At 41.1% G+C, this 25769-nt stretch overlaps 1 protein-coding gene across 3 annotated transcripts in view; it reads left to right on the top strand.

Moving 5' to 3' along the window:
- Positions 1-25769, top strand: part of PRDM5 (PR/SET domain 5) — a 257297-nt gene that overhangs the window by 71999 nt on the left and 159529 nt on the right. For all 3 annotated transcript variants that reach the window (XM_062199683.1, XM_062199684.1, XM_062199685.1), the window contains exon 3: positions 19439-19561. In XM_062199683.1, the coding sequence (XP_062055667.1) occupies positions 19439-19561 (123 nt within the window). The remainder of the gene's footprint in view (positions 1-19438; positions 19562-25769) is intronic.

Raw genomic sequence — 25769 nt, forward strand, 5'->3', positions numbered from 1 at the left:
ATCAGGTCTTTGATCCATTTTGAGTGGATTTTTGTGTATAGTATAAGATAGAGATCTAGTTTCATACTTTTGCTTGAAGATCCAGTTTTCCCAGTACCACTTGTTGAGGAGACTGCCCTTGCACCGGGGCTTGATTTTAGCTCTTTGTTAAAAATAATTTGTTTGGGACGGCGCCGTGGCTCAACAGGCTAATCCTCTGCCTAGCGGCACTGGCACACCTAATTCTAGTCCCAGTCGGGGCTCCAGATTCTGTCCCAGTTGCCCCTCTTCCAGGCCAGCTCTCTGCTATGGCCCAGGAGTTAGGTGGAGGATGGCCCAAGTGCTTGGGCCCTGCATCCCATGGGAGACCAGGATAAGTACCTGGCTCCTGCCTTCGGATCAGCACGGTGTGCTGGCCGCAGTGCGCCGGCTGTGGCAGCCATTGGAGGGTGAACCAACGGCAAAAGGAAGACCTTTCTCTGTCTCTCTCTCTCACTGTCCACTCTGCCTGTCAAAAATAATAATAATAATAATAATAATAAGTTGGTTGTAGATGTGTGGATAGATCTCTGGAGTTTCTATTCTATTTCATTGGTCTACACATCTGTTATTGGCCAGTTTCAGGCTGTTTTGATTATAACTGCCCTGGAATATGTCTTGAAATATTGTATTGTGAGGCCTCTGGCTTTGTTTTTGTTGTATAAGTTGCTTTTTCTAGAGCTGAGAAGGATGTTGGTATTTTGAGATCTCATTGAATTGGTAAATTGCTTTCCATAGTATGTACATTTTGATATTTATTCCTTCAGTCCATGAACATGGAAGATTTTTCCACTTTTTAATATCTTCATTCTTTAATATTTTATAATTTTCATCTTAGAGATCTTTGACATGCTTGGTTAAATTTATTCCAAGGTATTTAAAATTTTCTGTAGCTATTGTTAGTGGGATTGATATTAGAAGTTCATTTTCAGCCATGGCGTTATCTGTGTATACAAAGGCAATTGATTTTTGTGTGTTGATTTTATATCTTTCCACTTTACCAAACTTTTTTATGAGTTCCAATATTCTCTCAGTGGAGTTTTTGGGGTCTCCTATATATAGGATCATGTCATCTGTAGGTAGGAAGTTTGATTTCCTTTTTTCCAATTTGTAACCTTTTGATTTCTTTTTGTTGCCTAATGTGTCTCGTTGAAGCTTTCAAGACTCTTTTGAATAGCACTGATAATAGTGTGCATTCTTGACTGGTTCCAGATCTCACTGGGAATGCTTCCTGCTTTTTCCCTTTCAGTAGGATGCTGGCCATGAGTTTATCATAAATTGCCATGATTGTGTTGAGGAACGTTCCTTCTATACCCAATTTGCTTAAGGTTTCATCACAAAAGGATGTTGTATTTTATCAGATGCTTTCTGCATTTATTGATATAACTGTATTGGTTTTGTTCTTCAGTTTGTTAATGTGATGTACCACATTTATTGATTTGTGATTGTTGAACCATCCCTGCTTACCAGGGATAAATCCCAATTGGTCTGGGTGAATGATCTTTCTAATGTGTTATTGGATTTGAGTAGCTAATATTTTGTTGAGGATTTTTACATCTATATTCATCAATAATATTGGTCTATAGTCCTCTTTCTCTGTTTTATCTTTTTCAGGTTTAGGAATTATGGTGATGTAGGTTTCATAGAAGGAGTTTGGGAGAATTCCCTCCCTTTCAATTGCTTTGAATAGCATAAGAAGAATTAGAATTAGTTCTTCTTTGAATGTCTGGTAGATTTAATTCAGCAGTAAAGCTGTTCAATCCTGGCCTTTTCTTTTTTGGAAGGGCCTTTATTACTGATTCAATGTCTGTTGCGAATATTGATCTGTTTAGTTCTCCTATGTCTGCATGACTCAGTTTTGGTAGATTATTTGTGTCTAGGAATCTATCCATTTCCTCTAGGTTTCCTAATTTATTGGCATACAGCTCTTTGTAAAAGTTTCTGAGGATTTTCTAAAATTTCCATAGGATCAGTTATTACATTTCCTTTTCTGTCTCTGATTTTATTGATTTGGGTCTTCTCCCCTTTTCTTTGGTTAGTTGGGCTAATGGTGTATAATTTTTTTTTTCAAAAAACAAGTTTTAATTTCACTGATCTTTTGTATTTTTTGTTTCAATTTTATTTATTTCTTCTCTAATTTTAATTATTTATTTCCTTCTACTAATTTTGTGTTTGGTTTGTTGTTTTTCTGTGTCCTTTCGATGCATTGATAGCTGATTTATTTGGTATCTTTCCAAATTTTTCATGTAAGCATGCATTGCTATAAACTTTCCTCTTAACACTGCTTTTCCTGTATCCTACAAGTCTTGATATTATGTATTGTCACCTTCATTTGTTTCCAGAATTTTTTTTTATTTCTCTTTTCATTTGTTCTATGACCCACTGTTCATTCTGGAGTACATTGTTCATTCTCTATGTGATTTTTTTTTCCTGTTTGGCTGAAAGATTTCCAAAGATTAGTCTTCTAGCTCAGATATTCTTTTTTCTGCCTCAGCAAGTCTATTGTTTTCTCTGTTTGATTCTTTATTTTTAATATTTCATTTGGATTTCTCTTTAAAAATCTCTATTTCATGTGGAAATTTTCATTCATGTCCTGTATGATTTTCTTTAGTTCATGGATCTATTTCTGATTGCTTTTTTTTTTTCAAGGAGCAGTCTACTTATTTATTTATTATTCATTTGAGTGACAGAGAGACAGACATAAGCAGAGATCTCCATTCTGCTCAGTTCACTCCCCCAAATTCCCATGATGGCCAGGAGGAAGTCAGGAAACAGGCTGGCACTCCATCAGGAGTTCCCACATACTTGGCAGGGACCCAAGAAGGACCCAAGGCACCTGCTGCCTCCCAGGGTGTGTGTTGCAGGAAGCTGGAATTGGAAGCAGAGCTAGGACTCGAACCCAGATACTGCAATTGGGGACACAGGGGTTCCAAGCTGCCTCTTACCCACTGCTTCAGTGGCTTGGAAGCCCCTCTTGGGACAGAGGCCAGGCAGGGGGCCGCCCCGGCACACCCGTCCCAGGATGAGGTGGCCATCTTGTCTGTCTCCCTTCCTCTGGCATCTGATTGATTTTGAGTAATCCTATAATTAAATTTTTGAATTCTGTTTCCAGCATTTCATCAATTTCACATGTTTACATTGAAATGTTGGTATGTTCCATTGTGTGTTGGGGTGGCCATGGTGTCTTCCTTATCCTTGTTTCTTGAATTTCTGCATTTATTTTTAGGCACTTGTAGAAATTTTTTTTCTTTGATGACTTTTATCTTTGAGGTAGTCCTCTGTGGCTTAGTGGGGACTCTGTGCTTTCAATGAATACCAAGAAGTGTGTGGTGGGTATGGCCAGGGAGCTCTGGTCAGTGTTCCAGGATGGGTGAATATCCATGGTAACTCTCAAGTTGTGCATAGTAGATCTTCTCTTGTTAACACATCATGAGAAATGGTCACCTCTGTTGTGATCACACCCTTATCTCTGCTCTTCCAACATGAGCAATCCCTGGGGGTTAGCCACCAGTGGGCTCAACACTCATCTGCTTTGCCATATGAACCACACAAATGATCTATGCAGTCGTCACTCTGAGAACAGTTCTTGCTGCAGTGACTCACCCCAGGCAACTAAGGAGCTCCACTTATGTGGAGCTGTACCCAGTTATTGCCTGGAGACCCAGCTACACTCTGAACCCTCTCATTTAGCCACTGAGTTCTGATGGTCTCAGCACACAAGGCTTCCTCAGTTGCTTGGTGCAGAAGTTCCACACTTCCCTGCCAGCCTTTTTGGTCCAGAGAGGCATATGTTCCCCATACCAGCTCCACCTAAGCAGCTTAAGACTCATATCCTATGGTATGTTGGGAGGCTTGAAGTGCCTCACAGTCTTAAATGGGTGCCCAGCCCCTTGTCAATCCTCCCAGCCAGGCTCAAAGTCAGTGAGGACTGCAAATTTTTCCCTCTGCTTTAAAATCTGAAGATCACATATGTACACAAGAGCCATTGTCCAAATCTTGTCCTCTCCATGCTACTGCTCCTAATACTGCCGAGAAGATGGAGTTCTATCTCAGCCAGTTGCTATGCGTGCACACAAAGGCTTCTGTAGGTGCCGCCGAAGCTCAAAATGGCGTTTGCCATCTCTCAGCTGGGCAGTGGGCACCATCATGGGGAGGATGGGTTGAGAGAATCATGCCCCTTTTACTTCCACTGGGCCTGTGAGTAACTGCTCCTTAGGCACCATGCTGGACTCACGCCACACTCTCCCTTTGGCTATATCACTGCAGGTTGCTGCAGTCTGGTCTCACCTCCATCTCAGAGCTGCCGCCTGCTCTGCTCTTGGCTGCCGCAGTCGTGTGTTGTGTCTTAGTAGGTGCTGTGTGTCCACACTTTTCACACAAGTCCATGGGTTCCTCGTCCTACCATACAATTTCCTCTGCAATTTTCTATTTCTCCCCTGAGAGTGTACTTCCTACAAATTTTTTTTTTTAAACTTATCCCTAGCCTAGCACAGTACATCGTTCCCTGTTCTGCTATCTGGGAATATTTGAAGCGTATTTCTTTCCATATTCTTGAACAGACCCCTGAGTCTGCCTCAGAGAGATCAGAGAGAGGAGATTTGACAGTGATAAACTCATGTTCTGAGTGACATAGTCAGGGGGCTCAGGCACAACCACTAAACACCAGATCTCTGGGAAGGGCCACGTTGTTAAGGCTCCCTTCCCATATCAGAGTGCCCAGATTCTTTGTTGAAAGTCTCCTCACCTTTCTTCCTCCAAAAGGTCTCATTTCAGTTAACTTCCTTGGCCCAGGCATGTAAAATTCTGCTGCAAGAAAATCAGGGTTGAGGGAAGAGCCCCCGTTTTCTTTATCAGAAAACATCCTCTGCCACACCATTTGCATTTTTGGTTTGGGTGGCACTCCTTGTTTTGATTGCCACATCACTTATTGATGGCAGACACAGACTGGTCTGTGGCAAGCAGATAGTGCTGTTCCAATGATCCTTCCTCCTGGCAATACAAGCAATTTCACAGAATTAGGACATGAACTGTCCTAGAAAGCCTGTGGGATACACCCAGTGTGTGACCTCTTCTGAATCAGTCCTTCTGTTCTCATTTAGTTGATTCGAAGTAAGAGCTTTGGTTAAATTTTGTGTAAGGAACCAAATCTTTCAGAGCAAGTAGAGATCAACCTCTTGGAGAGACTTCTTTTTTCTAGTCATCCCTGAACTTTTGAGGGTATTTTGTAAATGACCTTTTCTGTAACTGCTTTGTGGCATGCAGGAACCTCTGTGTGTGATAATGAGTGTAATATATCAACATCTTTCCACTTTGTCCATTCACTACCAGGAGATGGAGAATTGGGAATCATTGACAAACATACCTGATTTGTTAGATGTGTGTGAGGAGGGTTTGAGAAGGATTTTCTACTTACATCTTTGCATATCTAAATGTATTTGTGTTTGTATTCTTTTTTTTTTTTTTTTTTTGGACAGGCAGAGTGGATAGTGAGAGAGAGAAAGGTCTTCCTTTTTGCCGTTGGTTCACCTTCCAATGGCTGCTGCAGCCGGCGCATCTCGCTGATCCGAAGCCAGGAGCCAGGTGCTTCTCCTGGTCTCCCATGGGGTGCAGGGCCCAAGCACTTGGGCTATCCTCCACTGCCTTCCTGGGCCATAGCAGAGAGCTGGCCTGGAAGAGGGGCAACTGGGATAGAATCCGGTGCCCCAACCAGGACTAGAACCCGGTGTGCTGGTGCTGCAAGGTGGAGGATTAGCCTGTTAAGCCACGGCGCCGGCCTGTATTCTTTTTTATAATTACCTTAAATGGACCTATCTGTTCTGGTTTCATTTGCCTTGAGTTTAAAATTTCTAGAGTGTTGGTATGATTTTCACATTTGATACTGTGCTTTTTGGGTATTTGATACCAACTTTATGTGAAAGGCGGAGTTACAGAGAGAAAGGGAGAGACAGAGGGAGGAAGAGATCTGGCTGGTGGTTCACTTCCCAAATGGCTACAACTACTAGGGCTGGACCTATCCAAAGCAGGAGCCAGGAGCTTCATCTAGGTCTCCTACGTGAGTGCAGGGGCACAAGTCCTTGGCCCATCGTCCACAGCTCTTCCCAGGCACCTCAGTAGGGACCTAGATTGGAAATGGAGCATCCAGCACTTGAACCAGGACACATATGGGATGCTAGCGTCACAGCTTGCAGCTTAAACCAGCTATGCCACAATGCCAGCCAGCCCATTACCTGTGTTTTTCAATTCCAAAGGGACATTTCATTCTAGATCTCCTTTGTATATATAAAAATTGGCAAATTGAATGCCAGGTATGTCTCTTCCTCAGCATTTCCCCTCAAATAGGCATCACCACTTTACTTTTCTCATTAGCATCACTCAGGTTCACAATTTTGGAGTTTTACAACTCTTGTAAGTTGGTACCTCACATCAATTTTCTAAACAGATGATATATCCAGGTATTTATTTTGCACTTACCCAATGACTTTCATTTTTATAGCCTTTATTTTTTTCCAGAAACTTATTAGTTTACATCTAGATAGATCATCATGATAGCCTTCTTTGACCTTTGACAGACTTTCCACCCTGCATAATCCATCCTGCATATTAAAGTTGTTGGTTATCCACCGTCTATTTTCCTCTATCCCTTAATAATCAAGGTACTGGCTAAGTTTCTGCTCTTCTGTTGGGTGGCAATATATAAATTTTAGTGATTAGCAGATTTAATATATTTCATAGACACAATTCTAAGAATATAATTATATTCCCTTCTGCCCTCTCCCTCCCTTCCTCCCTCCCCCTCTCTTCCTCCTTCTCTCCCTTCTTCCCTCCCTCCCTCCCTCCCTTCGTACCTACCTACCTTCCTTGTTTCAGCTTTTAAGATAACATATTTTAAATTAACATTACAGTTAAAAGGCATAATGCTTCACCAAATAATTTTAATGGATAAAAAACAAAAAGACTCTAATGGTAATATGAGCAATAGCTATAAGCAAAAATTGAATGGAAAAATGACGATTTTGCCCACATACAATAATTTTTAAAGTAATTTCAGATAATAAAACTACAGCAATATGACATTCTTAACTGTTAATTTGACAAAGATATAAAGCAAGTTTTACAAAACTATATTTGCAGCAATATTGATACACACAGGCATTTTTTTGGCTTTTTATTTTATTTTTAATTTTAGCTCTCATATATAAGGGAGAGCATGCAGTATATTTTTTGATGAGAAGGTGGTCCCTCCAAGGATGAATCCTGAGTAGTTATAGCTTTTGATAAAACATCCTAACTGGGGGCTGGCATTGTGGTACAGCAGGTAAAGCTGCTGCTTGTAGTGCCATATGAGTACCAGCATCCCATAATGGTACCAGTTCATGTCCTGGCTGCTCTACTTCTGATCCAACTCCCTCCTAATGTGCCTGGGAAAGCAGCAGAAAATGGCTCAAGTCCTTGGGCCCCTTCACCCACACATATGACCTAGATTAAGCTCCTGGCCCCTGGCTTCAGCCTGGTTTAAGACTAGCTGTTGCTAGTGAACCAGCGGATGAAAAATTCTCTCTTTCTCTCTCCCCTTCTCTATATCTCTCTCCCTCCTTTCATCCCTCCCTCCCTCCTCTTCTGTAATTCTGATTTCAAATAAATGAATTTTTTTTTAATATCCTAACTAGTGGCCAGTGCTCTGGCAAAGTAGGCTAAGCCTCTGCCTTCAGCACCAGCATTTCATATGGGTGCTGGTTCATGCTCTGATTGCTCCTCTTTCAATCCAGCTCTCTGCTGATGACCTTGGAAAGCAGTGGACGATGGCCTAAGTGCTTGGCCCCTGCATACCTGTGGAAGACTTGGAAGAAGTTCCTGGCTCCTGGCTTTGGATCAGCTCAGCTCTGGCTGTTACAGCCATTTGGGGAGTGAACCAGCGGATGGAAGACCTTTCTCTCTGTTTCTTCCTTATAACTCTACCTCTCAAATAAACAATAAATAAAATCTTAAAAAAAATTCTAACTGGTACAATTATCATTCATTTCCTGTTTTTCTCTTATTTTGCTTCCACAACTATCAGATTTGAATCTTAACATCTTTTATTAATTGCATCTTTCCAATCAAATTTCCCAGCATCATTTGCCATGCTTCCTTTGTACAAGAAAACAAAGTTCCAAGAAGATTCTTTCATTGGTCTAATTTTCTATGTTGTGGAGTCTCATTTTATGCAGGATGTAGGTTCTGAAATCAATTAAAAAGTTAATAATATTTTATAATTAAAATTTATCCTGATTGTTCTTCTTTATTTGAACACTAGATGAAGGAATTGGTTTGTTTATGGGCCATACAAAGTAATGGTCTTTATTTTTAAAATTTATTGTCTTTTCTTGAGTTTTCTCATTTTTTTCATGTGATTGAATGGGTGTGGTTTAATTAGTATATGTGAAACATTTATATTTAAAAATTCTAAGGATGGGGCTGGCATTATAGTACAGTGGGTTAAGCAGTCACTTGCAACACCAGCATCCCCTCTCAGAGTGCCAGTTCAAGTGCTGGCTGATCCCCTTCCCATCCAGCTTACTGTCAATGTGCTAGGGAAAGCAGTGGAAGATGGCCCATGTGCTTGTGTCCCTGCCATCCATGTGGGTTACCCTCCTGGAATTCCAGGCTCCTGGCTTCAGCTTGGCTCAGCCCTGGCTGTTGTGGCCATTTAGGGAGTGAACTAGCAGATGGAAGATATCTCCCCACTGCCCACCCATAGTTCTGCCTTTCAAATAAACAAACAAATAAATAAAACTTTTAAAAAGAAGTATATGAATCTGGAAATGAGCTTGTTTCCCATTTTCAGTTCCTGGAACTAAGCTCATTGCGTGTGTTGGAGGTCTCCAAGACCATCCCCCCATTCAGAGATGCCCTAGAAGGCCACATGAGGTCTCAGCATCTCACTGTGCTTATGGCTAAGATTTATTACAGTGATGGAACAAGGATGTCCAGGCAGGTCATTATGGTGTAGGTGCAATCTGGAGGCACCTTAAACTCTCACACTTCCATGATTGGTCACACAGCACACTCTTTGCCCATTAGGAAAAATGCAGCCACACTTATGGGATGTGTTTGTAGAAGGCAGCTCATTAGAGATTTAATATCCAAGACTTTATTGGGAGGTAGCAGTCACCTTCTGCCTAGTATGTAACAAAATTTTTCACTTCTAGAAAGAAGGCAGGTATTCAGCAGAAACCAGATTGTTTGCACCAACGGTCTAGGCCAGTAAACCACCTTATCCGTTAGCTATTGACAAGGGCCACTTGGAGAGCCAAAGTCCCACATGCCATCCAAAGGCCAATCTTACAAGCACATATTGCTGAGGATGATGTCTCAGACCCAGTAGATTCATTCTTGTGGCACATACTCTCTACCAGAGGATTTTCATAGTGCACCCTGCTCTGCTCTGCTCTGCTCTGATGTTTGCTTTTCACCAGGTCCATCCTAAGGACTTGGTACTGTATGTTGCTTTGCACCCATGTGTACTGTTTTTGAAATGGCTGAAGTTCATTTTTCTGCCTACTTTATAACACTCCATTGCTTTGTGAGTTGTTTTTATAAAGAGTGTTTTTGTGTCCTCATTAATAACTGAAGATGTCAATTGAGTATATGTTCTAAGATTCCATCTGTAGCTTTTCAGAGCACCTTAAAAAATAACCAATAAGGAAATGCACAACAAATATGGACAGTAAATACTGTTTACTGACAAGTAGTGTTACATTTTAGATTGTACATAGCTATGATTCTTGGCTAATTATGAGAATTACCTTAGCAGTGGAGGATAGCTTTAGGTGCATTCTTAGTCAAAGATTACTGATTTTTTCTGTTTTTAGTTTTTACATATTTGAAGATGTAAATAATGAGAATATAGTTAGACTTAAATGGATTATGTGGATTCAATTTTAATAGCTATTGGAAATAATGAATTTAGGAAAATCTGAGAAACCATTAACCATGGGAGTGGAATTTGGGTTAAGAGAACAGGATCAAAGGAGACTTTTTCTCCTTGCAGACTACGTGTTGCTCTTTGTTACTCATTGTCTCCATAACTTTTGCACAGAAATTTTTGAATACAGAGCATTTTTTTTTTGACAGGCAGAGTGGATAGTGAGAGAGAGAGAGACAAAGGTCTTCCTTTTTGCCGTTGGTTCACCCTCCAATGGCTGCTGCTGCTGGCGCATCGCGCTGATCTGAAGCCTGGAGCCAGGTGCTTCTCCTGGTCTCCCATGCGGGTGCAGGACCCAAGGACTTGGGCCATCCTCCACTGCCTTCCCGGGCCATAGCAGAGAGCTGGCCTGGAAGAGGGGCAACCGGGATAGAATCCGGCGCCCCAACGGGGACTAGAACCCGGTGTGCCGGTGCCACAAGGCGGAGGATTAGCCTGTTAAGCCACGGCACCGGCCCAGAGCATTTTCTTTTAAAAACACCATCATGCCATGATCTTGGAACTTGGAGCTTATTACTATTTTTTTTATGTGACTGCCAACTATTTCAAATGATTTGACATCTGATTATTAGGGTTTTGCCTCCAAAAGTTGCCTCTTACTATTTGGGACATTTTGTGTGTGGATTTGAAATGTGCCCATAGAGAAAATCTCCCCCAAAAGCTCACTACAAGGCTGTAAGTCTGTGTAAAGCTCAAACCTATGTTAAAAAATTGAATAACACAGGACCTTCTAAAATGATGGCTGGTTTTAAAGTTTTGTGAGTCATTGCTGATCGATGCTGCCAAGCTGTCAACACACATACTGACTCTAATGCAGTTTTCCCAATTCTTTGGTGAAATAACACTTTACTTACTGAGAAGTTCTCCATGTTACCATATTGAATTAAAAAGTAGGCCAAAATGCACAGGTGGCTAAAACAGTGGTGGCAGCATCCATGTACAAAACCTACATATTCTATACAGAAAACTTTAAAACAGTTGGCACAATAAGGTAATATCAGCGAAAATCACTGTACTCATTATGCAATCCAAAACTGGAGTGTCCAAAATGCCAGTGAAGTCTGAGTGGTTGGACATGTCTGTAAAACTGGCAAGGAACAATGAATTTGTTGTTAAGGTACTTTCATAAGTGAAGTGTGAAAAAGATGTATTTTTTGCAGTTTATATGAATGGCTTCATTTTTTTAAAAAAAAAATCCAGTTTATAAGTACTTTGAAGGCACATAGAGTACTTTTAAATGTCTCATTACTCCTGTCCTTTTCTTTTTTTTGACAGGCAGAGTGGATAGTGAGAGAGAGAGAGAGAGAGAGAAAAAGGTCTTCCTTTTTGCCGTTGGTTCACCCTCCAATGGTCACTGCGGCCGGCACATCGTGCTGATCCGAAGCCAGGAGCCAGGTGCTGCTCCTGGTCTCCCATGGGGGTGCAGGACCCAAGGACTTGGGCCATCCTCCACTGCCTTCCCGGGCCATAGCAGAGAGCTGGCCTGGAAGAGGGGCAACCGGGATAGAATCCGGCGCCCCAACGGGGACTAGAACCCGGTGTGCCGGTGCCACAAGGCGGAGGATTAGCCTGTTAAGCCACGGCACCAGCCCTCATTACTCCTAATAAAATATTTTGCATAAAATATTTTGCTCTTTTGAAAGAAGACAGTGGCAATTAAAAGTGAACACATTTGGTGACCTTTTAGTGAATAAAATATTTATTGGTACCATAATGAATAAAAAGCTTTTATCTCTGGGTGTTCAGTTGCCCAAGTATAGGATTTGCTATGTTGCATCCACCAATAAATTTCCTCAGGTAAGTTTGTCTTTGTGTGTCTTTGGCAGTCTCATGAAACTATCCTTAAAACAGGTTAATTAATTATAACTGTGACTTTAGCTAAATGTAAGATACAGCAACTAAAACAGAGAAATACAAAAAGCAACTTAATCTGCTGGTTCACTCCTATTATGACTACAATGGCTGGAAGTAGGCTGGGGCCAGAGCTAGAAGCAGGGAACTCAATCCAGATCTGTCACATGGGTGGCAGGAACCCAGTTATTTGAGCATCTCTGCTGCCTTCCAGGGTCTGCATTAGCAGAAAGGTGGAGTTTGGAGATGGAACCAGGAACAACCCGGGTGCTCTGATGTGGGACACACCAAGTGCCTGCTCTGCTTTAGCGATTTTTAGATTGCAGCAATGGCAATGGTGCCCAGGTCATGTATGCTGTGATCTGTATAATATATGAAATCCTATATGCTGTGTTATCTTCCATGTTAAGAGAATTTGAACAAACTAGTGAGTCCAGAAGAGGGCATCTAGGGTAGAGGAGATGTAAAATCACACTGGACAAGCAAGGTGGTGTTCATCTTATGAGAAGGGAAAACACAGAGAAGAGGGATTTCTGCTTTCAGGAATTCGAAGGCTGTATGTGGAAGAGAAGTGAACACTGCTGGAAAGGGCAGTACTGGTGTTGATTTCATGGGTCATGGAGCGGCACCTTTCAGTGTGCATACAGGAGTGTCATTGCCACAAAATGACATCTGGATGTACTGCTGCCTTTCAGTAGTGGCATCACTCTTATTTCCAGTGTTCAAGCAGAATTAATGTGAATATATGTTTGAATTTGAAACCTGCAGTAGTGTTAGGATATCTTTCATGTTTGTTTCTTCAAAAAGCTAATGTGGAAAATGATCCCTATGGTCCTTGCTGAACCATTCGAAGCTGAGTGTTTGTCTTAAGGTGTCTGCTGGCCATGGTGGGCCCAGTCTCCTCATTTTGTTAATCTCTTGTGATTGCAGAATGCCACTGGTAGGAGAGCTATCCTCAATCCCACTCTATGAGATGCTGTGCAGTTTTGAGGAGATCACAGGGTGGAGACTCACAGGGTGGAGACTAACAATCCCATTTTAGAGGTCAAGAGGCCACTACACAGCTCAGTGAGAGGAAGTGACTCACCCAAGGTGATACAGTGAGATGCTTGGATACACCTGGGGCTTTGAATCCTAGTCTAGCATTTTTCCCACTCCAGAGTGCTTTTCTGAGCTTCCTTTCAGCTTGAAATGTTTAGGGCACTAAAAATTTGTAACAAAAAAGGAACTTCATTTTTCTTGTCAGTCTTTTTAGGTATTGATTTTGTGCATATTATATTCTGGATGTTAATTTCAATAGACATGGCTCTTTAAGAGCTGTAGTTTTGTCTGTATGCTTTCCCCTAGTATGGAATATCAGATGGTGATTGGTGGGGTGAGGGAATGGGAGGGAGTTATGAATAGATAAGCTACATTGGGATGTGTGTGTGTGTGTGTGTCCATGTGTACAGATCCCTTTGAAAAATTAATAGAAAAAAAACCCCATGCCCTTTGCTTGGAAGCTATAAATCACTAGTTTCCTAGTGATGATTTTTGCTGATTTCTGAAAATGTGTCTCTCTTTGGTTTAAATTTGACAGCACTGTGCTGCCAGAGTTGATTATTCTCCTTGAACACACTTGTTTTTTGTTCTCCTGAAGATATCCTGAAGTCTGGTTAATTAAGCACTGAAGGCAAAGCATATGGCCTTATGCAGCTAAGAGCAATTGCCAGTCAGTTAAATACAAAAATATGATGATATGTTATGTTGTAAAAATCTCCATACTCTCAACCTTATCTTAAAACTACCTTTTTGAAGAGACTTGTTGAAAGACAGAAAGTGAAACATTTTATTTAATAAATAAACCATACAACATAACATATTGTAATTTCTAATTAAGGACATTATTGCTACCTTTTGGGAGCTGATTATGGCTTACTACTCTTCCTTTTCACCCATATTCTATCTCAGTTGCATTTGATCACTTATGGAGGACAAGTTTGTCTGAGTAGCTTTGCCCTGGGAACACTAATGACTTGTATGTAGTAAGTAAAAAAAATCCCTCAAGGATTTATAATGATTGAAGAATAACAGAGTAAGAAAATAGAGTAAGATTGTAGACTCCTGTCCTTTAAAAATCAGTTATCCAGATGATAAATGAGCTCTTTTGTCTATAGCTGATCTAATATAGCAAAGGAAATACTTAAATTTGGGATTGAAAATTTTTATAGACTGCTTATTTCCAATATTTCACTTACGTGTTATTGTTTTTCCTAATGAAGCTGGATATTTCTGTAATTTCCTTGGTCTGTCCTAGGGTGGAAGACAAAAACAACAGTGACTTATATTCGTTCTAATCTTTTGCTTTGAAAAAGATACACATTTGTAGAGGCTTATGTTGTGGCAAAGCAGATTAAGCCTGGGAAGCTGGCATTACCAATTTGAATCCCAACTGTTCCACTTCCAATCCTGCTCCCAGCTACTATGCTGGGAAAGCAGCAGAGGGTGGTCCAAGTACTTGGGTCCCTTCATCCATGTAGGATACCCAGAAGAAGCTCCTAGCTCCTGGCTTCGAGTTGACCCAGCCTTTTGCGGCCATTTGGAGAGTGAACCAGTGGATGGAAAAATCTGTGTGTGTGTATGTGTGTGTTTGTGTGTGTATCTCTTCCTCTCAATGTAATTCTGCCTTTCAAATAAATAAAAAATAAATCTTTAAAAAGTTGCAGATTTCTGGTTGCAAAGACCAGCACATTCTTACTCGCACATACTTGGAAAGTGATGTTGGCAGCATTTAACAGAGGTCAGAATGTGCCAGGTTCCCACATAGGCAGGAATAATTTTCATTTAATGTAAAGTAGCAAAGTTCTAGAGAGATGAACAACTGTATTGAAGCATGGAGTTTTCGTTTTTACATGAGGGTTTCTTTCCCTTTCCTACTTTAGCTAATTTTTGCGTAACTTTCATAAGGAAGCCCGTGCATGTGAAACTAGTTTTGGTATTGAGATGGTTTTTACTATGAAAATGTTGGCTTCATTACAGGCTGCAGATATATAGAAAGTGATCCTAAGTAAGGACAGTAACCAACATATTTCATTTCCTTGGACATTCCAATAAAAAGAAGATGGTCTTTGAGAGACTAGTTTTGGCAGGCACAAATATGCATGTTGCCTAGGAAGGGTTACTAAGATGTGGGAACATGGAGCTGAGAGGAATTTTGTCTTTTCATTAGATTTTAAAAATATTTGAAGTATTACCTCAGGGTTCCATATCAAATTAAAACAGATAAAATAGCCACCTGTCTGGAATTGTTTTGCTGGCAAGAGGAAGGATCGATCCAGTTATCACTGGATGTCTCTTTTAGATGATCATCAGCCAGGAGAGTACTGTGCTGAAGTTAGGAAGATGAGTTCTATGAGCAGGTTGTCCAGCAACTTTAGGAAAGTGATAGTGGAACGAGGAAATGACCTGCCACTGGAAAACTGGAGAAGAAAGGCCACTGGGAGCAAAAATTGTGCAGGAACTAAACCATTGTTGGGTAAGGGTGCTTGGAAGAAAATGGCCAGTGACTGTTAATGGACCAAAACATTATTTCTAATGTGAGTATGTGGGCAACATACAGCTAACTGCTGGCTGTGACAGTGTTATTATGAAGATATAATAGTAAATCAGTATGTCGGCATTTACTTGCATTGAAAGTGCTGCATTTCAGAAGAATTTTCCTATAAAATTAAATGGTACATTTCTTTTTATATGGAACATTATGTTAGAAGGTTAGAGATAGCTAGAATGTGAATGTATCTAATGGACTGAAAAAGGAAAATGAGTTCCTAAGACTAACTGAACATGGTTGGAGCCAATAAGGCCTCAGAAAAAGCCGAAATACATAAAGTACAAGCAATACCCCTGGTAAAATCTCATATGCACTTAGTAAGTCACAGAGAAACCTTTGTTAAGTTTCACATCTTTGAAGAAAGAATTTCAAATGACAAACACATCTGATACAGATTCTACTTAATATCCAATTACAAGTGTAGACCAAGAAGGGCCAGGAACTGAGCAGTACTACCCTCTCAAACTGAGGCACGCATGGAAAAACCCATTGGTGTTTCCCTATCTGAAACGAGTCGGGTTGCGTAGAGTTTTGCAAGAGTTGTAGCTTTACATTTCTGTTCTGAGAAAACTTTGCCTTCAAGAATCCAATGGAACTGCTGCTTACTTAGGCTTCCTTTAGCTGTTTGTCAGTGTAAACAGTTTTGTTACCTACAGCTGTGCAGGTTCCTGAGCGGAAAGATTTTTTTTTTTTTTACAAATCTTTAGAAGTTTGTCTACTCTCAGTGGGGTGTGCAGTGTCACTAGGGTGTTTTTCTTTTTTCTTTCCTTTTTCTTTTTTTTTTTTTTTTTTTTTTTTTTTTGGTCTTCAGAACCTCAGGGATGGTTCTGAGTCTGGGGGAAGTAGGGAGGCATTTTTCAGGCACCTCCCAAAGTAGATCTTTGTGGTGAGTTCAATATTTAGTGAGAAGTGTTACAAATGCCCATACTTCACACCTGAGCTTATGTACTATAAGTAAATTTTTTTTTTTTTTTTTTTTTTTTTTTTACTGTTTGAGTACTAGTTATAGCATTAAATCACAATGTACAGCACATTAAGGACAGAGATCCCGCATGAGGAGCAACTGCACAGTGGCTCCTGTTGTTGACCCAACAAATTGACACTCTAGTTTATGGCGCCAGTAACCACCCTAGGCTGTCGTCATGAGTTGCCAAGGCTATGGAAGCCTTCCAAGTTTGCCGACTCTGATCATATTTAGACAAGGTCATAAAAGACAGAGTGAGGATAGTAACCAATGATCCTAAGAGTGGCATTTACCAGGTCTGAACAATTATACAGCATTAAGTGGGGAAGAGGACCATCAGTACACACAGGTTGGGAGTAGAGCCATTGGTGGTAGAGTAGAGGTTATGATTACAAAGGAATGAGGCCCAAGTGCACTAGACAGGGCCTAGAACAAAGGACAGAGTCATTATTAGGGGAGCTAAGAAAGGTGCTGTCTAAGCTACAATTAAGTTTTCTGATTGAGGGGCAAATAGAACCTGATAGAAGGGGCTTGATAATAATCTGGTGGGCTTTAGGCCTTGTAAATTCAGAGGCCCAGACCTATCTATCTCTTCACATGGGGTATATCCTAAGGGAGGTGTGAACCTCCTAGGGGAAGGCACTCTGTTGACTTTCATTACTTGGCTGGCCTGGGAGGAGAGCTGGCCAGGTAAAGGCAAGGGGCATCTCTAACAAGAAATTTACAGTTCTGCCTGCAATGTTGCTGACCCTACTTGACCATCCCCTCAGCTGCAGTGGTCACTTTGGAAGCTGGGCTGAGTGAAGGGCTTTTCAGCTTAGAGCCAATAAGATCTGTGGCTCTGACCTGGGCATCCTTCGACTCCAGGGCAGGTCCATTTCCAGTGATCCAACTCTTGGCAGAGCTGCCAGGGCTCTTCACAAGCTGACTTCTGCTGAAGCCCAGGCTTACCACATTGAAAGCCACTGCAGTGGACTGGCCTGTTGGGTTTTTTATAGTTCTGCATTCCTCATTTTGCAATTACAATATTGAAAATTAAACTCCTGCTTGCTCATAAGCATCTGGCATTTCATAGGAGAGATTTTTAAAGAGTTGTGGATCTTCGGGCATTTAAGAAAACGGGTTGTTTGGGCAGCATACAGCATATTAAACAGTAGGAGCAGGCTAACTGTATTTTTTCCTGGATAATGTTAGGCCTTTGAAATACCAGTTTTTTGAAGTGTATGTATTAGATGTTTTCTTAACAGAGTTTTGTATAAAAGTAACTATATGCACTCAAAGTTCAAATGGCTTCCAGATCTGGGTGTCAGTGCAGGATCTGGTGTCTGCCACTCAGTCTTGCCATTTTCTCTGTTGCTCCTTCTGATCCAGCCCTGTGACCTTTTTACTGTTTTTGGAACAGATTTAATTTGTTTCCAAGTGCAGTGCCTTTCTGCCTGCCCTTTCTGCTTGCCATTGCCATTGTGTCTTCCTGAGAAAAGTCTTCCCCCAGCCCTCTACTGACCTGTCCCTTCCTTTCTTTCAGAATTCTGCTTGGGTCTCTTCCAGGAGGCTTTCCTTAACCACTCCATGGGCTATATCTGCCTTGTTCTTTGAGATAATCTCAGGGTTTTAGACAGTTATATAGTCAGTGTTTGTTGAATATGTGAATGTTATCCAAATGTATCATGAAGTACGTTTATCTTATTATAAATAAGTCTAACGTATTTAATAAGTCTAACTTATTAGACTGTTGTCATTTATATTATAAAATAAAATTTGGAAATGTAGAGTTTATTTTTCCCATCCAAAATCTTCATATGTGTTACTTAGTAATGAATGTCTGGAGTGTTAATCCCACATTCCTGGCCCTCTTTTTCTGAATTTCAAATGAATGTGAACAAGAGAGTTGAAGGACAGGTGCCTAGTAACCAACAATGTAGGAGTTTATTAGAAACTAGATTATATATCAGTTAGATTAAAAAATGTTCAATAGACTGCTTGCTCCATTGTCAGTTACCTCCCCTCTCTGGTAGAACGTAGAATAGATCTGACCAGCAAGGGCTTATGGTGTGAGACAAAAAAACAGGAGACCACTTTGCTACACAGCGATCCATGTGTGCAAGCTATAAAAAGACAAAATGAGGCCGGCGCCGTGGCTCAACAGGCTAATCCTCCGCCTTGCGGCGCCGGCACACCAGGTTCTAGTCCTGGTCGGGGCACCGATCCTGTCCCGGTTGCCCCTCTTCCAGGCCAGCTCTCTGCTGTGGCCAGGGAGTGCAGTGGAGGATGGCCCAAGTATTTGGGCTCTGCACCCCATGGGAGACCAGGAGAAGCACCTGGCTCCTGCCATCGGAACAGCGCGGTGCGCTGGCCGCAGCGCGCTACCGCGGCGGCCATTGGAGGGTGAACCAACGGCAAAGGGAAGAGCTTTCTCTCTGTCTCTCTCTCACTGTCCACTCTGCCTGTCAAAAATAAAAAAAAAAAATAAATAAATAAATAAAAATAAACCATCTTTAAAAAAAAAAAGACAAAATGAAACTTGTTTTGTTCGTCTACTAGTAAAGAATATGAAATTGTGTCCCATTGGATGTCACGTTTTCACTGGTTCGATTAGCAAGTTCTCCTGTTATGGAGATGATTCAATAAGCAGATATAGAGAGAAATTGAAGGTATTGCTGCAGCTGCACACCCCTCCCCCAACTACCAAAATTGGGAACCAACAATATTATCCTCTTCCTTGATGAAAAGGGGAAATATTACAGTTACCATTATACCCTGAACCATTGGGATTGTAACACACACATGTATAATGATTTTGACTAGAAAATGGCTGTTAACACAGTATGTTTCTGAGAGTTGATTGCAATATGCATCATCTAGACATCTTCCAAGTGGAAGACTGTTTGTTCCTGTATCTAAGGGAAGAGCACATGTTAACCCAGCATCTATTCAATAACTGTCGTTAGAGAATTGTGTACTTGTGAAAGAAAACATCATGACCTCCCCTTGGTCTGTTCCGTATGGCTCATACTGACTTCATGTGTAAACTCAGGAGCCTTTTACATTTCAGGTTCGCGGGAGTAAGGGAGAGGTTCTATACATTTTGGATGCTACTAACCCACGACACTCCAACTGGCTTCGCTTCGTTCATGAGGCACCGTCTCAAGAGCAGAAGAACTTGGCTGCCATTCAAGTGAGCTTCTTTGCTTCTTATTTGTACTGTGCATTGTGAGAGGAATGAATTAATTTATAACTCTACTCCCTGTTTTAAATTTATTTCCCAGTGATCTGCTTCAGATAACTGTAACTAACTCATAAAAGCAAAGAAATCTCATCCAGTTAGTATATGCAGGAAAGGGCAAGCCTAGCCATAAAGTAACACCAGATCATTCACTTTATGAGAATTCTTGTGGGAAAGAATTATGCCTTTTGATATTGTCCTTGGCAGATCTTGCTTTTAAGTACGTTTATTTCATTCAGTGGATGTTTGTTGATAGCCTTTTTAGATAGTTTCTTTGATTCATAGTACTGCACTCTGTATTACTGTTTGGGAAAGGAGGAGAAAGTTTGCTTCTGTAAATCCCCTATTAATAGACCTAGAGCCTCTTGAGGGTGGTGTGTCAGTGAGGGTTCTGCAGAGAAGCAGAACCAATGTGTGTGGGGAAGCGGCTTATTATAAGAAATTCACTTGTGTGATTATGGAAACAGCCAAGTCCCTGATCTGCAGAGCTGGTGTCCCATTTTGGGCCCAAAGACTTGAAGCTCTTGTAGACCCAGGAAGAACTGAAGTCCCACTTTGACCCCACCAGGCAGCAAGTACAGATGTTCTAGTTAGAAGGCTGTGCCAAGGGACTTTGTCTTATTTACTGGGGGTAGAGAACAGGGAGGTCAGCCTTTTGTTCTCTTCAAGTCTTCGCTGTTTCGATGAAGCTCCCTTAGATCATGAAGGGAAATCTGCTTCACCAAGTCACTGATTTAATTGTTAATATTTTCCCAAAACTCCTTACAGAAACACGAAGAATAATGTTGAATCAACTACCTGGCACCCCATGGCCCAATCAAGTGGATTCACATTAACCATTATGGTTGGGGACCATGTTTTACTGAATTCTGTTTCCCTGCATCACAGTGTACCTCTTCACATAACATCAGGCCGTGACACAAAGTATCAGTTGATTAAGTGATCCTTCGATGGAAATTAAGGCAAGAAAAAAAGATGCAGTTTTTAAAGGGATTTCTTAATTAAATTGATCGGAGAATAAGGAAGTATTATGTTCTGACAGAGAATTGAATGGCTCCTGGATCCTAAACTATAGAAGAAGTAGAGTTCAGATTGGTAGAGGCAAGAGGTTAAAGGAAAAAGGATAAAAGACAAACAGTATATGAGTATCTGCCATGTGCACTCTTCTGCAAGCTTTATATATCTACCTACATTTATTTATAGAAACTCTGATAGTTTGATAATTTGTTAAGAATTGGGCTGATAATGCTGCATTCTGAGTATAACATCAATAGTGACAAGAAGGAAAATACATGTAATTTCCTTTTCAAGTAACCAGATGTCAGTCATCTATTTTTATAATTTACTTATTTGAAAAACAGTAATATGGAAAGAGTGAATTAGTGAGCTCGATCTTTCAACTGCTGGTTTATTGCTTAAATGCCTGCAGCAGTCAGGGCTGGGGCCAGGCCAAAGCCAGGCACCAGGATCTCCATCTAGGTCTCACATTTGGGTGGGGCAGGGGCCCAGGCACTTGAACCATCATATACTGCTTACTGGTATGCAACAGTAGGAAGCTAGATTGAAAATGGTGTACCTGGGACTGTAGCCAGTCATCCCTACCTGGATGTGGGCATCCCAAGCGGTGGCTTAACCAGCTGTCCCCCAATGCCTACCGTACCACAGTCATCTGGAATGCAACAATACTAATGTCTTCATCCTGTCAATTTTTTAAAGTGCTAAAAGTATTGGGTAATCAAGGTGATTCCTGTCTCTCTTTCTTTAAACATTTATTTATTTAAAAGGCAGAATTAGAGGGATGGAGGTCGAGAGGAGAAGAGACTCAGAGATAGAGGGAGAGAGGGAAGGAGGGGAGAGAAAGAGAGAGAGAGAAAGAGAGAGAGAGAAATCATATTGATATTCTTCCATCTACTGGTTAACTCCTACAATGGCTGCAACACCTGGTGATGTGTCAGGCCAAAGCCAGGAGACAAGAACCGCATCTGGGTCTCCCACGTGGGTGCCAGGGACCCAAGCACTTGGGCTGTCTTCCACTGTTTTCCCGATGTTACTAGGGAGCTGTACTGGAAGTGGAGTAGCCAGGACTTGAACTGGTGCACATATGAGATGCTGGTGTTATTGGTGGAAGCTTAACCTGCTGTGCCACCACAGCATCCCCATAATTGCTGTCTCTTTTTGGGTAAATGTAAAACGGCTGAGTTGAGATAGAAAATAGGATCTTTGGCAACCAGAGATATTGTAGCCACTCTTCAGACCATTCATGACATGCACTGATCCAGTCATAAATTTAAACTGATCTTTAAGTGTAGACATTAATTTTTTTTCCCCAAGTGTGGTTTCATGGCTTCCTGAGGCAAACAGATGTTACAGGATCTTAGGTTATGTCATAGTTTTAATTTGCAGACTAGTTTGCTTCTTCGTCAATGTTAGTATCTTATCAGGATTGCCTATAGAATCCTGAAATTTGATTTAGCCAATACTTTATTGTTATGTTCTTCATTGTTGTATTTGGAAAGGTTATTATTATTTTTTAAAATAAATCTTTTTATCGGGTCTGGAGCTGTGGCGTAGTGGGTTAACACCCTGGCCAGAAGCGCCAGCATCCCACATGGGCACCAGTTTGAGACCTGGCTGCTCCACTTCCAATCCGGCTCTCTGCTATGGCCTGGGAAAGCAGTAGAAGATGGCCCAAGTTGTTGGGCCCCTGCACCCAAGTGGGAGACCCAGAAGAAGCTCTTGGCTCCTGGCTTTGAATCAGCGCAGCTTCGACCATTGCAGCCAATTGGGGAGTGAACCATCGGATGGAAGATCTCTCTCTCTCTCTCTCTCTCTCTCTCTCTGCCTCTCCTCTCTCTGTGTAACACTGACTTTCAAATAAATAATAAAATAAATCTTTAAAAAAATAAAAATCTTTTTATTTTATTTTTTTTTTATTTTATTTTTTTTTGACAGGCAGAGTGGACAGTGAGAGAGAGAGACAGAGAGAAAGGTCTTCCTTTTGCCGTTGGTTCACCCTCCAATGGCCGCCGCGGTAGCGCGCTGCGGCCGGCGCACCGCGCTGTTCCGATGGCAGGAGCCAGGTGTTTATCCTGGTCTCCCATGGGGTGCAGAGCCCAAATACTTGGGCTATCCTCCACTGCACTCCCTGGCCACAGCAGAGAGCTGGCCTGGAAGAGGGGCAACCGGGACAGGATCGGTGCCCCGACCGGGACTAGAACCCGGTGTGCCGGCGCCGCAAGGCGGAGGATTAGCCTGTTGAGCCACGGCGCCGGCCAATAAAAATCTTTTTATTTAAAGATTAATCTATTTGCAAGTCACAGTTACACAGAGAGAGGGAAAGAAAGAGAGAGGGAGAGACAGAGAGAGAGATTGGAAAGAGAGAATCTTCCATTTACTGGTTTATTCCCCAGATGGCCGCAAAGGCCGGGGCTGGGCCAGGGTGAAACCAGCAACCAAGAACTTCTTCTGGGTCTCCCAAGTGAGTGGAGGGGCCCAAACACTTGGTCATCTTCCTCTGCTTTCCCAGACCATTAGCAGGGAACTGGATCCAAAATGAAGCAGCCAGGACTTGAACTGGTTCCCATATAGGATGCTGCAGTCACAGGCTGTGGTTTAACCCACTACACTAAGACACTGGCCCCAAAGGTTATTATTTAAACTAGATTTTTTTCTCCTAATTCTTAAGTAATGATTTTAAGCTTTCCCCAAATTCCTGCAGTTTTCCTACCACTGATTACATCTGTACAATCAATAGCTGTCTCCTTTTGCCAAAACTTTGAAGGTATTGTGTTCAGGTCTCAGTTTTGCCTCAGACTTCCTCAAGTCTCATTTTTAGGAGTTGCCCTAAACTGCACATGTTGCCTATAAAGCTCCCTTTAGTTAATGGAGAAGTGTATCATTAAGTGTTAGTCTTGGTATCTTACCATCATGTTCGCTTCTCTGCTATGCTCTGTATTTTATCATACTGTATGCACTTAGACATACTTCCGTTGTTTTTAGTGATCACATTTCCTAAGACTTACACAGTTTCCATGTTCTTCTGATACATTCAAGGCAGTACTTTTCTTCCTGTGTTCAGCTGTGTTTCTTTCCTTGAAAGAAAAGAGGGATCTACAAATTTGGAAGAATTTTGGAAGAGGAATCTCAACTTTGGTTCTCCAAGATATGATTACTGACTGAACAAGGGGAAATAGAGGTGAGGGTGGGATTAGCATGGGTCTCATGTAACTAGAGGCTCTGCCAAATTTCACTCTTGAATTTGATTAGCATCTGTCCAGAGGCCACAGGGAGTGTTCTTTTGCAGCAGAAGCAGCAGCAGTAGCTCCCATTTCTTTGAGCACTGTTCTGTCCTTTCTCAACAGGGGGGTTGAGTGCACTGTTACGATGTTTTTTGTCAAGGAACTCAATAGGGATCTTTATCAGCTCCCTTGAGGTAACATCTTTCTTACTGAACAGTAGCTGGACTAGAGGGTCACTCAAGGTTCGAAATCACATCTGAGCTGGGGGCATACATCCTAATAGTTAGGTCACATGGCTGAAAGAGATGTCAGCCTTCTAATAGGTTGGGATGATCTCCTGAGACGTGCATTCCAGAAATATTGAGTTGGTAAGAGAAGATCACAATGTTTCCTGCAGAGCATTAGGAATCACTTGCATTCCAAATTGCATCTGAAATTTGGGGTATTCAGGAAATTTTTTATTTGAGCTGTATGTCCCAGGAGTGGAGTAAATGAGAAACATTTGTGGCTCTGTGGCTTGCTTCATGGAAAACGTCAATACTTGGTCCAATTTTTTTGGACAGGGGTTTAAGAATTTGAGGTCTATTTTGGCAGATGATTGGAACTCCTTCTTAGAGACTTGATTATATTCCTAGTTTTGCAATTTATTTGATTTTTGGAAAATGTGCTTTGTTAATGCTAACTTAAGTATCTGAATCATCAAAGAAACATCTAGTAGGCAAACGATTCTTCCCACATGTACACTTTGTAGAATAGTCAGTTGAACTGTATGATAAAACTTCTGAAAAGCTTCCAGCTACAACTAAAAAAATTTGAAATATGAAAGAGGTGGCCTAAAATGAACCAGAATATTCTGAATTCCATAAGAAAGGGGATGATTATTATTAAATGTTAATTTTGTTGCATTACTGAAAAAGTGCATATGTAGATTTTGAAAAAATATTTGACCTAGCAAGTGCTTTCCAAGCTCTTAAAATTTTCTAATCTTTTGATAGAGAACTATTTGTTAAAATACAGAATGCTGCCATTTAGAGTTGAAAATTTGACTTCAGAAATTTTAGAGATAGTGTTTTATCTCTTGTTCTCCAGGATGTATTCCAGACATCCCTTTCCATGATAATAATCTGTGATATCTTATCAATGTAAATGAAAAGATGGGTTGGTATTCTAAGAAAAAGGAGCATATGGAAATACATTTGGATCCTGGCCCAGGTCCTGCAGAGTGTCAGGCTGTGGGGCTGGTCTGAAGGTGTTCAGAGGGCCCTGGGTGTTGAGCTGAGCTGTCAACACAGCTCCACCCAATCCTGATGTCAGTTAAGATTCCGCATTACCAGAAGAGTTACGTGATCACAAATTATTTCCTCTCCTCCCTTTGCCTTGCCTAAGGTTGAACATAGATGTTCTCTGGTGACTAAGAAATTCCAATATGGCAGAGCTGGGAGATTAAATTTGGATGTCTAAAGAGAGAAGCCCCATTGATGTTTTTAAAACTTGGAGACATTTCCACATTGTGACCAAACCATCAAAGTCCATAAGCTTATCGACTGGTGTTGATACAGGATTCAAATAGCAGTGGCCATGGCCCCAAATTGGTGACCAGGCAACTAACTAAAATATATGCTGAAAAGATTTATCACATAGATACAAACTTATAGTTTCCTTTAGTTCTCTTTCTTCCATGTTACATGTTTGTTTTGCAGATTTCTATAAATAATATTCATACAATATTTTCTAAAATCTCTCACGAAATAATAAGGTACAAATATCTAGTCTTCAAAAACCATAAAATATATGTTTATTAAGTTATAAAGTTGTCTTTTAATGAGTTTTTCCAGTAAGATACATATTTTTGTTTCACTAGGGTAAAAGTTTAAAACTAAAGTTAAATTGCAAGTAATGAGTTTTTTTAATACCAGTCATAC

Source organism: Lepus europaeus, chromosome 8 (assembly GCF_033115175.1).
Source record: "Lepus europaeus isolate LE1 chromosome 8, mLepTim1.pri, whole genome shotgun sequence".
Classification (NCBI taxonomy): domain Eukaryota; kingdom Metazoa; phylum Chordata; class Mammalia; order Lagomorpha; family Leporidae; genus Lepus; species Lepus europaeus.